The 13,426-nt window shown below is 41.6% G+C and overlaps 1 protein-coding gene across 3 annotated transcripts in view; it reads right to left on the bottom strand.

The window, feature by feature from the left end:
- LOC122551780 (contactin-associated protein-like 5) overlaps positions 1–13,426 on the bottom strand; it is a 1,290,980-nt gene that overhangs the window by 582,856 nt on the left and 694,698 nt on the right. For all 3 annotated transcript variants that reach the window (XM_043694243.2, XM_087989330.1, XM_043694244.2), the window contains one exon: positions 4,558–4,729. In XM_043694243.2, coding sequence (XP_043550178.2) covers positions 4,558–4,729 — 172 coding nt within the window. The remainder of the gene's footprint in view (positions 1–4,557; positions 4,730–13,426) is intronic.

The raw sequence follows: 13,426 nt of genomic DNA, 5'->3' as shown, positions 1-13,426 counted from the left end.
AGAGCAATTCATGAATAATGCAGCAATCTAAGGGTCAATCCTGTATGCATTTTAATGTCGTCACCACGTCATGCAGCATGGAAACACACCTTTCAGTCCAACCAGTACATGTTGAACATAATCCCAAATTAAACTAAGCCCATCTGCCTGTTCCTGGCCCAAATCTATCCAAACAACCCCTATTCATGTGTTTACCTAAGTGTCTTTTATACATTGTAATTCTGCCCAAATCTACCACTTCCTCAGGAAGTCCATTCCACACACGAATCACCCTCTGTGTTAAAATTTTGCCTCTCATGTCTTTTTAAAATATCTCTCCTCTCACCTTAAGAATGTGCCCCCAGTCATGAGATCCTGCATTCTACAGAAAAGACACCTACCATTAAACCTATCTACAACCTTCAAGATATTATAAAACTCTATAAAGTTACCTCTCAACCTCCTACATGCCAGTGAAAAAAGTCCCAGCCTATCCAGCCTTCCTTTATGACTTCAACCTTCCATTCACGACAACATCCTGGTAAATCTCTTCTGAACACTCTAGGTGAATAATGTCCTTCCTATAATTGGGTGACCAGAACTGGATACAGTACACTAGAAGAGGCCTCACTAATGTCCTGTCGAACCTCAACATGACTTCCCAATTCTTGTAATCAAAGGACTGAGCAATTAAGGCAAGTGTGCCTTTGTAATGACCCTGTCTAAGGGTGAAGCAAAACTGTGGCCATACTCACTGTATGTATGTAGCACTTGGATGTATATCATTTTCCAAAGATACTCAACTACTTATTATCGTTATCATTAACGTTACTGCACATGTAATGCACATGTACTGCACATGCTTTCTGGTGTTGTACATATAATAAAAAATCTTGAATACATTGTCAACACCAACTGCATGGAGAGGGTGGTGCATGAACGGAATGAGCTGCCAGAGGAAGTGATGGAGGTTGTTACAATTACAACATTTCAAAGGCATCTAGATTGTTATATGAATAGGAAGTGTTTAGAAGGATATGGGCCAAGTGCTGGCAAATGGGACTGGATTAATTTAGGATATCTGGTCGGCATGGATGAGTTGGTCGGAAAGGTCTCTATGACTCTATATCTGGAGCCTGAGAATAAGCCAATCTCCAATTTAATGCACAGTACAATTTCAAGAAAAGCAAACAAATGATATAGCATGACTCAAAGCTCAGCTGGAGACATATAGGTCACACAACATCTCACACCCTCACACCAAATTTAAATCTTGCAACAGTGTGTCACATACATCCAATTCAGAGAACTATTACATAGTTTTACATACACATACATATGTTTTCATTGAATTAGAGTCATATAGGGAGGTTATGGACATACTAAAATTGGATTAATCGATTCCAAAAAAGAATCATAGAATCGCTACAGTGTGAAAACAGTCCCTTTGGCACAACAAGTCCACATCAATCTTCTGAAGAGTATCCCATCCAAACCCATTCCCCATTACTCTACAAATACCTCTGAGTTATACACCTACTTTACACATCCCTGAACATTCTGGGCAATTTAGCATGGCCAATTCCCCTAACCTGCACATCTTGATTGTGGGAGAAAACTGGAAAACCCAGAGGGACAGGGGGAGAATGTGTAAACTCCACACAGACAATCACCCGAGGCTGAAATCAAACTTGGGTCTGTGGCACTGTGAGGCAGCATTGCTACCACTAAGCCACCATGACACCCCACAGTGAGAGAACTGGGAAAACCAAAAAATATGAAGCTCACCTCCTCGTGCTGATCCAGTGCATCCTGAGAAAAGTGCACTGATACGACCTTTGACAATAACAGAATCAGAATTTGTCATGATCTTCCTGACAGTCTGAAAGACGGGCAACACAGCAGGCTGACAAAACATGACAAACTGTGGGGAACTGCAACTCAGCAGAAATTTGTGCCAGAACCTTCAAGCTGTGTTCTGAAAGGCTCAAAGATGAGCAGCTGATGGTGTGCTCTGATACCAAGAGAATTGCTTTGCCGGTTACTGTACTGTTCATAACTCAAGGCTCATGGTGTGATTGTGCAGTGTCTTTTTTTATTTTCTCTAATGGGATATGAGCATCACTCGAAGGGCCAGCATTTATTGTCCGTCCCTAGCTGAGAAAATGTTGGTGAGCTACCTTTTTTGAACTGTGATGTGGAGGTGCTGGTGTCGGACGGGGGGTGGTCTAAGTTAGAGGTCACATGACACCAGGTTATAGACCAGCAGTTTTATTTGAAATCACAAGCTTTGGAGCACTGTTCCTTCATCACTTCACCTGCCAAAGGAGTAACACTCCAAAACCTTGTGAATTCAATTAAACCTGTTGAAGTGCTGCAGCCAGGGTGCCATAGGGCTACTCGCAATCCCATTAAAAAGGAAATCCAAGGATTTTGACTCAATATCCTCAAAGGAAGGGCAGTATGTTTCGAAGTTAGGATGGTGAGTGGCTGGAAGACGAGCTTGCAGGTGGTAGTATTCCCTTGTTTCTGCTGCCCTTGTCCTTCTAAATAGAAGTGATTGGGAAGGTGTTGTTAAATGGGCTTTGATGAATTGTATGGAAGGTGGTTATCAATCAATTAAATGAGTCATAGAGCAATTTGAAACCACTATAACATTGTTCCCAGCTCAATGTTCTGACAGTTTACAGGAAAGAGAAAAGTTTACAGGTCAGGCTCTCGCCATTATTGGACTCGATTTGAAAGTGGAAGAGTTTGTAGATGGAGAATCCATGGCAGTGCAGATAAGAAAGCTCACTGGATCTTCCAACAATCAGGGAGCAGATTGATTGATAGTAGGCTTTCTGCCGGAATTAGAGATCTAGACCAGGAAATCCTGATCAACAGTTTGAAGCGAGCAGCTTCCTAACTCAGTGGCACCACAGCAGGCATTGTGGCTGCTGCCAGTACTATACTTCTCCGAATATCTAGGATGGAGGATTGGTCAGAGGGCAGTCAATCTCACTTGACAGGGATGGGGTGGTATCTTGTGGGGTGGGACATGTTGGGGTCAGAAGTATGGGCAGGCAGATGGCTTCCAATAGCCAAACCCCTGTCCCAGGTTCACCCTTACCGTGCATTGATGCGAGCAGACTGATAGACTTCACAAACTGGCAGGCGAGAGTGTGGTGCTGGAAAACCACAGCCAGTCAGGTAACGTTCAAGCAGCAGAAGAGTCGACGTTTCGGGCAAAATCCCTTCATCAGGGATCTGTTCGGCTTTTGCCCGTAACATCAACTCTCCTGCCCCTTGGATGCTGCCTGACCCGCTGTGCTTTTCCAGCACCACACTCTCGACTCTGATCTTCAGCATCTGCAGTCCTCACCTTCACAAACTGACAGCCTGTCCACACTTCTTTTACAGGAGAAAGTGAGGACTGCAGATGCTGGAGATCAGAGCTGAAAATGTGTTGCTGGAAAAGCGCAGCAGGTCAGGCAGCATCCAAGGAACAGGAGAATCAACGTTTCGGGCATAAGCCCTTCTTCAGGAATGAATTCATTCCTGAAGAAGGGCTTATGCCCGAAACGTTGATTCTCCTGTTCCTTGGATGCTGCCTGACCTGCTGCGCTTTTCCAGCAACACATTTTCAGCCCCCATTCTTTTACACCCTGCCCACAGTTGATAAATGTATGTTCAGGGGGTTGAGGCTCTTTTGTGATCCTTAATTGACCACTTAAAGACTTCAACTGGCAACAGTGCAGAAACTTCATTCGGGCAAAGACTGGAAACTGGTAGAGTTCAGGCTTCCCATCATGATACCATAACACATAGGAGCAGCAAGCCATACAACCCACCGAGTCTGTTCCTCCATTCAGCTGTGTGAACACAGTTGATCTGATAATCCTCACTTGTCTTTCCTGCCTTCTCCTGTAGCCCTTGATTCTCTTTCTGATGAAAACTCTATCTATCTCACCCTTGAATACACTTAATGACCCAGCCCTAACAGACTTCTGCGAGGAAGAATTCCACAGATTCAATACCCTCTGAGAGAAGAAAATTCTCCTCATCTATATCTTAAATATATGGCCTTTTATTCTGAGAGTGAATCCTTTGGTCCTTGACTCTTCAGTAAGTGGGAAAAAAACACTTCTGCATTTACCCTGTCATGTTCTTTAAGAGTATTGCATTTTTCAATAAGGTCACATCTCATTCTTCTCAAGTCCAGTGACGGAAGGCTCAACCTACTCAATCTCTCCTCGCAAGATTGGACTCCATACCTGGTATGAGCTGAGTGAACCTTCTCTGGACTGGCTCTCACGCCAGTATATCATTCTTTAGATAGGGGGCTCAAAACTGTTCACAATCTTCCAGCTGTGGTCTGACTTGTACGTTAAGTATAATTTTTGTACAAGCTCTCTCCTTTTATACTTCATTCCCTTTGAAATACATGGCAATATTCCACCTTGCCACCAAGCAGGCAGCCTCAGGTCCCGGAAGAATCCAAAAGAAGCAAGCATTTAACTACTATAAATTACTCGCACAAAAGGAGATGTTGCATTCAATTTAGCTGTTTGTCACTGTGGAAGGGTATGCAATTACCTGTCTTGAATACCGCATATGTCAATGTGGAGGTCAGAGAAGTTTCCCTGTAAGCCTTGTTGCACCAGAATGAGATCCACTGCTTGGTTGTCAATCAATATAAGCCGCATGCAGCCTTCAAATGCGCCAAATGGATTTAAACAATCTGTAGCAGTTGCATTTTCAGGACAACCTTTGAAGCAAACATATACATATGTTAAACAGGAAGATGATTAATAATATCTGTAAACAACAAAAAAAAACACACCAGGTCCAATATGCTTGTCCCTTTTTAATTCCTGGAGAGGGCAAAACAAGACCCTGGCTTTGAAAATGGTTTTCATTATTCATTTGGTAGGGTTTGAAAGATAATTATAAATGTATAATGGTTTCATGTATAATGCAGCATTCTAAGGGTTAATCAAATGGACAGTGTTGGAGACCATGGGTATGGGAGGTGCTGGTAAGGGAGCCTTGATGAGTTTCTGAAGTGCCTCTTGGAAAACGTACACTCTGCTGCCACTGTGTCAGAATGGTGGAGGGAGTGAATGTTGAAGTTAATGGATTTGGTGCCAATTAAGTGGGCCGCTTTGTCCTCCATAGTGTTGAGTTTATTGAATGCTGTTGGCACTGCATCTATCCTGGCAATTGGACACTATTCTATCACACTCCTGACTTGTACCTTGTATTTGATGGGCAGGCACTGGGGAGATTAGAGTTGAGTTACTGGCTGCAGAAAGTGTGGCTCAATGACTCGTGCCCAGTGGCTCTGACCTCCATAATTATGACGGGCTTTGAGAGATTAGACATGGCTCTCACCAACTCCAGCCGACCAGATTGCCTTGCAATTCACTTGTGGTGCAACACATCCCAGCAAACATCATCTCCTTTGCCCTTCACTCATCCCTGGAACATCTGGATAACAAGGATACCTATGTCAGGCACCTACTTATTGACTGCAATTCCACCTTTAACGTCATAATTCCAAACAAACTCATCTTGATACTCTGAGACATATGGTCTCAGCTCCCCATCTGTAGCTGGATTTCAACCTTGTGACCCATAGACTGCAATCAGTAAGAATAGGCGACAACACCTCCTCCACCATAATCCTCAACACTGGCACTCCGCAAGGCTGTGTACCCATCCCCCTTCTCTATTCCTTATACACTTAAGTCTATGGCCAATTTCTGCCCAAACTCCATTTACAGGTTTGCTGACAACATCACTGTTGGAGGAGCTCAAATAACTTGGGATAGAATACAGGAAAGAGATTGAGTGCTTGTGGTTTGGCAACTGCTCTTCCCAAGACCACAAGAAACTGCAGAGAGTTGTGAACACAGCCCAGTCCATCACACAAACCAGCCTTCCATCCATTTATACTTCCCACTGCCGTGGGAAAGCATCTGACATAATAAAAGACCCCTGTCACCCCAGTTCTATTTTCTTCCAACCTCTTCCTTTGGTCAGAAGATATAAAAGTTTGAATACACATACAAATGTGTGATTTAAATCAGCTTCTTCCTTGCTGTTTTCAGACTTGAATGGACCTCAAATGTCAATGTTATTCACTCTACACTTGCTCTGTGGCTGCAACATTGTATTCTGCATTCTGTTCTGCTAGCCTAATGTGGTATGATCTGCCTGTACAGCACACAAAATAACACTTTTCACTGTAACTCGGTACACGTCACAACAATAAATTAATCAATATTTATACAGCTGGTCCATTTCAATCTTGGGTCAATGCTAATGTATTCATTGACAGTCATGCCACAAACAATCCAAGATATTTCTTAAAAAGGGTTGAGGAGAAAGCATACTGAGTAGAAACTGGAGGAAAAAAGCAGGCAATCAAAGTCATCATTGTAGAGGTTTTGACATTGGGGAAAGATAATACAAGGTGAAATCGATTTCTTGGTTTGGCCCAAAACATTTCACAGCTTGTGAAATGTTTTTGAATCTTGGTCATTCTTTGAATACAGAGAAAATGTTCCAGAGAGCCAATCAATGGCAACTGAATTTCTACCAAAGATATACAACTAACAAGTTTCAGTCATGAAAGAAGAGTGTTAAAGTAGATGGCCAATATTAAACCGGTTGGAGATATACAACAGGTAAGGTTATATATCTCAAAAAGGTTCATGTTACCATGTCAGTGCCAATAATTAATGCATGGCCACTCAGTGGAAAAGGATATCCAATGGACTACTGATTAAAGGCATACACTAACTTTACAAGCAACATCATTGGAGATAGCAAACTATATTTACATTAGGATGTATAAAATGCTGAAATAACAAAAAGGTAAATTACATACAAAAAGCATTTTGTAATTATTTCATTGGATACCACCAGAGAACACTTAATTAGCTATACTTAAAACATTCATTGTCTAAAACCTACTGTGGTACATCAGTTAAATTTGACCAATGTTTTGCGACATCACACGCAAAGACATTCGGACTAGTTAGGAAACAGTTAATGCTTACAATCACAGTCATTGTTAAGATCGTTCATATTTCAATGTTGCGTACAGATGCTTTGATATAAAGCAAGTATATAAATGGGACAGATTTATCAAACTGAAGTTCTTAGACACAAGGTGTTGATTTGAAACCAGATCTACCAAATATTACGGCTGAAATCCACCAATCCTGCCTCCTGTGTTATCAGGTGAAAATGATCAGCTCAGAGTATTTGTTTGGGCTACAGTGTTGTAGGCCTTATCTCTGAATCACTTCAAAGCAACTGCTCACTGGATGCTACTGCTTTCTGAACTCACATTATTATGGCAAGTTTATTTGAATAAGTAACAAAGAGGATTGATGAGGGCAGAGTAGTAGATGTGATCTATATGGACTTCAGTAAGGTGTTCAACAGGTTTCCCATGGGACACTGATTAGCAAGGTTAGATCTCATGGAATACAGGGAGAACTAGCCATTTGGATACAGAACTGGCTCAAAGGTATAAGACAGTGGATGGTGGTGGAGGGTTGTATTTCAGACTGGAGGCCCGTGACCAGTGGAGTGCCACAATGATCGGTGCTGAGTCCTCTACTTTTTGTCATTTACATAAATGATTTGGATGCGAGCATAAGAGGTACAGTTAGTAAGTTTGCAGATGACACCAAAATTGGAGGTGTAGTGGACAGCAAAGAGGGTTACCTCAGATTACAACAGGATCTGGACCAGATGAGCCAATGGGCTGAGAAGTGGCAGATGGAGTTTAATTCAGATAAATGCAAGGTGCTGCATTTTGGGAAAGCAAATCTTAGCAGGACTTATTCACTTAATGGTGAGGTCCTAGGGAGTGTTGCTAAACAAAGAGACCTTGGAGTGCAGGTTCATAGCTCCTTGAAAGTGGAGTCGCAGGTAGATAGGATAGTGAAGAAGGCATTTGGTATGCTTTCCTTTATTGGTCAGAGTATTGAGTACAGGAGTTGGGAGATCATGTTGTGGCTGTACAGGACATTGGTTAGGCTACTGTTGGAATATTGTGTGCAATTCTGGTCTCCTTCCTACCGGAAAGATGTTGTGAAACTTGAAAGGGTTCAGAAAAGATTTCCATGGATGTTGCCAGGGTTGGAGGATTTGAGCTATAGAGAGAGGCTGAACAGGCTGGGGCTGTTTTCTCTGGAGCATCAGAGGCTGAGGGGTGACCTTATAGAGGTTTACAAAATTATGAGGGGCATGGATAGGGTAAATAGGCAAAATCTTTTCCCTGGGGTCGGGGAGTCCAGAACTAGAGGGCATAGGTTTAGGGTGAGAGGGGAAAGATATAAAAGAGACCTACGGGGCAACTTTTTCACAGAGAGGGTGGTACGTGTATGGAATGAGCTGCCAGAGGAAGTGGTGGAGGCTGGTACAATTGCAACATTTAAGAGGCATTTGGATGGGTAAATGAATAGGAAGGGTTTGGAGGGATATGGGCTGGGTGCTGGCAGGTGGGACTAGATTGGGTGGGGTATCTGGTCAGCATGGATGATTTGGACCAAAGGATCTGTTCCCATGCTGTACATCTCTATGACTCTACTCCTTGTTAATATCTCCTCTTTACTCTTTCAAGCAACTTTGACATGGTTTCCACACAATTGTTCAGCAAAGTCTCTCTGCTGTTTTCCAACCTGCTGGACCTTCTCTTTGCTGTTTCTTTCTTACCTAGCTACATGCGTTCAGAGAATCACTCAAATAAAAGCAAAATACTGTGGATGCTGGACAGCTGAAATAAAACCAAAAAGAGCTGGAGAAACTCAGCAGTTCTGGCAGCATGATGTGGAGACAGAAACAGAGTTAATGTTTCAAGTCTGATACATCTGCTGAGTTTCTCTCGCACTTATTAATTTCATTCCAGAGTATCACTTGCCTCTCTTCATGCTCCTGTACTATTACCTCTGATGACTCAAGGAATTCATCCTTGGATTTCCGCCTATTTCTTATTGAGATGTTGCCTTTCTGTAACACGGGCTAAAAGCATAGTCTATACACATAAACCAACAACATACAGCTCTACCTCACCACCAGCTTTCTCGACACCTCACTGTTCTCAAATTATCAGATTACTTATATAATATCCTATGTGGGATGAATAGAAATGTTCTCTCATTTTATATTCAGAAGATTGATCAAAGTTATGCTTTCAGCATCTGCTCCAAATTCCATTCACCAGCTATCCATCTCTCTGTCAGGTAACAGTGTGAGATTCAACCAGTCTACTTACAATCTTGTTTTCATATTTCACCCAGAGATGAGCTTCCAACCTCATGAAGACTGTCTATTTGCAACTCTGCATCATCAGCTGTCTTCTCTGTTTCAGTTCATCTGCTGTTGAAATTCCCATTCACTCATTTTTCACCTTTGTGCTTGATGACCCCAATACCCATGCGGTTGTGCCCCACATTCTGCTTCTGCAAACCCGAGATTATTGTAAATTTGTTACCCTTAGCTTAATTCATACAGCTCTAAAGCATTCACTTATCACCTTTGTGTTCATTGGACCAAGTCAAAGAACATACAAATTTTACCATCTCTTTCCTTGTTTTCAAATTCTTTCATGGTTTCCACCTCTCTATCTTCATAATTCAGACCAAAGTCTCTGTGAGATACCTGCATTCATTTCATTCTGATTTTCCATGCACATTTTTTATTCACAGCCATGCCCTCAATTACCTTGATCATAAGTTCTGGAATTCCCACCAAAATCACACCGTCTTGTTTTCCTCCTTTAAACCCCTGCTAAGAAAACTTACTAGTTTGATCGATATCGTGCTTACTGCCATGCTTTCCTTCATAAGGTTCTGTGAAGTGCCGTGATATGTTTTATTATGTTAAAAGCGTTATACATATGTAAGTTGCTGATGAATGCTGATGTTGATTCACTCGCTATCGTGCTCCTTACCATATCTAATGGCTTCAGTTTTCCAGTTTAGCTTGGAATAAATGTATGTAAAATACTTTACGCTTTTGGGACTTGGATTTAAAATGGAGGCCAATGGTTTGAGATAGTTCTGTGTAAGATTTTCTTAAGACAGGTCAAAAAACCATTTAGAACAGTGGATTAGTTACAAGTAAACTGGCGACTGCAGTCACATGTCTAGGAAAATCCTTGTTGTGTTTGTTAGTAAAATATTTATACCAATGGGTTCATGACAGACTGTGCAAACTCATTAAGTCAATAACTTTAAGTTTGACTTCGGAACTAAACCAAGTGAAAACTTTAGTTCAGGAGAACAAGGAATTCAGTTCAAAAGGAGTACCGATCTTTTGACCAGCAGGAGAACCAAAGTTTTTCAGTTCAGCTCTGGGAAATAGTTACCACAGCAAAAATGGGTTCTATTCTGTGCCATTTCGATGGCCAAAGTGTTTGGATAGAAATCTTCAAGTTGTTAAACCTGAAATGGGCTAGGTCACTAGTGAGATGGTTCTGTAAAGATTTACAAGGATGCTACCAGGGTTGGAGGGTTTGAGCTATTGGGAAAGGCTGAATAGGCTGGGGCCGTTTTCCCTGGAGCATCAGAGGCCGAAGGAATCTTATAGAGGTATATAAAATCATGAGGGCATAGACAGGCTGAACAGTCAAAATCTTTTCCCCATGGTTAGGAAATCCAAAATTATTGGGCAAAGGTTTAAGGTGAGAGGGGAAAGACATAAAAGGGATCCAAGATGCAACTTTTTCATGTGGAGGTGGTGAGTGTATGAAATGAGGAAGTGGTGAAGGTTGGTAACAATTGTAAGATTAAAATATATCTGGATAGGTACATGAATAGGAAGGGTTTAGAGGGATATGAGCCATGTGCTGGCAAATTGGCCTGGATTAATTTAGGATATCTGGTCAGCATGGACAAGTTGGACCAAAGGGTCTATTTCCATGCTGTATATCTCCCTGACTCTATGACTTGTCTGAGATTCACATCTGGGATTCAGTAAGGTGTCATTAAATAAAAGTCTTAGCAATGAAGAGAAAGAAGGTGGAAAGTAAAAGTTAATAAAGACTGAGGTCAGAATTGTTTTGATGGTTGTGTTAAGATCCTTGAAGCATCTTCTATATCTAGATCACACTGTTTAATTATTCTTTTTTGTAATAAGCTCATGTTCTAATGATACAATGACCAACGACCAAGTTCACCAATTTACCAATGAAAGGTAAATATACGATCTATCAAGCCAGGTTTCATTCTGGGATCTGACTTGTCCAGTGTCATCATTAGCTGGGATCACAACAAGCTGAATCTCACCTCAAAGTGACAGCATTGACTCCATCAAAATTCACCCAAGTAACCATCTTGCAGTCCAGAAACACTGCTTTAGTTTCACTCTAACAGTTAGAAGTTTCACATCCTTTTATATTCATTTTGCATTAATAATTGACCTAATTTGCTTGGTAGAAAGAATCCAATTTTAAAGCAACAAATTACTTATGAAGCATTCATTTCAGGTTACGGTCATGCTAACACGATGCCTACTCATGATTAGTAAAAGATTAATCCTGTCTGTAGTAGCCTCTACTGTTGAACAAGCCACTTCACTGAGTCATCTCAATTTTATAGCAAATAAAGGACCTTTTGGCCCATTGTATCTCTGCCAGCTCTCCATATGAGCATTAGAGCTATTGTCTTGTTTTTTTTTCCCCTTTCCCCTGCTCATTATTTCAATTGAAATAATCATCCATTGACTACTTGAATACATTACTTGATCCTGCCTTCACCGTACCTCAGGGCAGTGCATTCCAGACACAAACCACTTAACACACATCTTGTCTGGTTTCAGAATGGACAGTATTCCCAAGGTCTGCATTGCCCATCATATCAATCTTCACTATAAATGTGAATGTGAGAACTAGGAACAAGAGGAGCCCATTCGGCACCTCAAGCCTGTTCCACAATTCAATAAGATCATGGTTGACCTGATTGTGGCCTCTCCTCCATTTCACAGCTCTCCTGATACCCATTGAATCTCTTGTTAGCCAAGAATCTATCCACTTCTGTTTTGAAACTATTCAAGGATCAGGCCTCCACTGTATTCTGAGAAAGAGAATTCCACAGACTCAAGACTATCCGACAGAAACCATTTCTCCTCACCTTCATCATAAACAGGACAGCCCTTAATTTCAATTGCAGCTCTTGCTTCTAGTCTCTCTCATGAGGGCAGCCATCCTTTCAGCATCTGCCCAGCCAAGTGCCAGCATACCATCTTCTTGTGATTTATGTGTTAGGACACCCAAAGCCCTTTCTATCTCAGAGTTCTGCAATCTTTCCCCATTTAAACCATAGCCTCGGCATTACCATTGACCAAAAGCTCAGTTAAGCCTGCCATACGTGATTCCAACAGCAAATCAGAGACTGGCAATTCTGCTGTGAGTAACTCATCTCCTCACTAGCCTGTCCTTCACAGACAAGGCACAAGTCAGGAGCGTTACAGAATCCTCTCCACTTATCTAGATGAGTGTAGCTCCAACAACACTCAGGAGACTTCACATCATCTGGACAAAGCAGCCTGTCTCACTGGGACCCCAATAACCACCTTCCTCATTCGCTTCCTCTGCCACTCATGCACATCGGTACAAATGTTTTCTGTCTACAAGATAGACCACAACAATTTACCTCAGCTCATTCAACACTACCACTTAAACCAACGACATCCACCATCCAAAAGGATAAGGACATGAGAACACCATCCATGTACCCCTCTGAGCCACACACCAGCCTGACGTGGAGAAATTGCTTAGTCAAAACACTGGAACTCCTTTCTTAAGAGCACTAATGATGTTCCTCCATTCCACTGAGTGCAGCAGTTTAAGATGACAGCTCATCGCCACCTTTCCAAGAACAAACAGAGATCGGCAAAAAAATGCTAGCTTAGCATGAATAGATAAGAAAAAAATAAATAAATAAGCATGCTTTTCAAATTATTTCTGTAAAAGTTGACAAACCTACATTTTCCACATTTCATCTACAAAATTTTTGCTGGCTGACTGACTTAACCTATTAGATCATTTGCAAACTCCTATGTCATCCTCACAATTTACTTTCTGAACTATCTTTGCATAATCCACAAATTAAACAGCTATACATTTGATCCCATCACAGAAGTCACAAATGCAATTTGTAAATATTTGAGACCTTGCAGTGACTTGTATATCTCATCACTTGTTACATCTTGTCAAGCTAAAGATCACCCATTCCTGACCACTCTTCAATCAATCTTCAGTCTGTGCTAATACATTGCCCTGACAACTGAGCTCTTAATTCTTACAGCAAAGTTTGTCATGGAAACTTGTCTCCAGGAAATCTAAGCAGACCCACAGGTTTCCCTCGATGCATGTTGCTTGCTAAATGACTGTAATAAATGAATCAAACAGGATTTCTCTTGCATGAAACCACACTGATGCTTC

The sequence above is a fragment of the Chiloscyllium plagiosum genome, unplaced genomic scaffold (genome assembly GCF_037043375.1).
Source record: "Chiloscyllium plagiosum isolate Xiang-an unplaced genomic scaffold, Cpla_swu_hap1 HiC_scaffold_7, whole genome shotgun sequence".
Lineage (NCBI taxonomy): Eukaryota > Metazoa > Chordata > Chondrichthyes > Orectolobiformes > Hemiscylliidae > Chiloscyllium > Chiloscyllium plagiosum.
The sequence above is the reverse complement of the archived record's forward strand: the minus strand, read 5'-3'. Positions and strand labels throughout refer to the sequence as shown.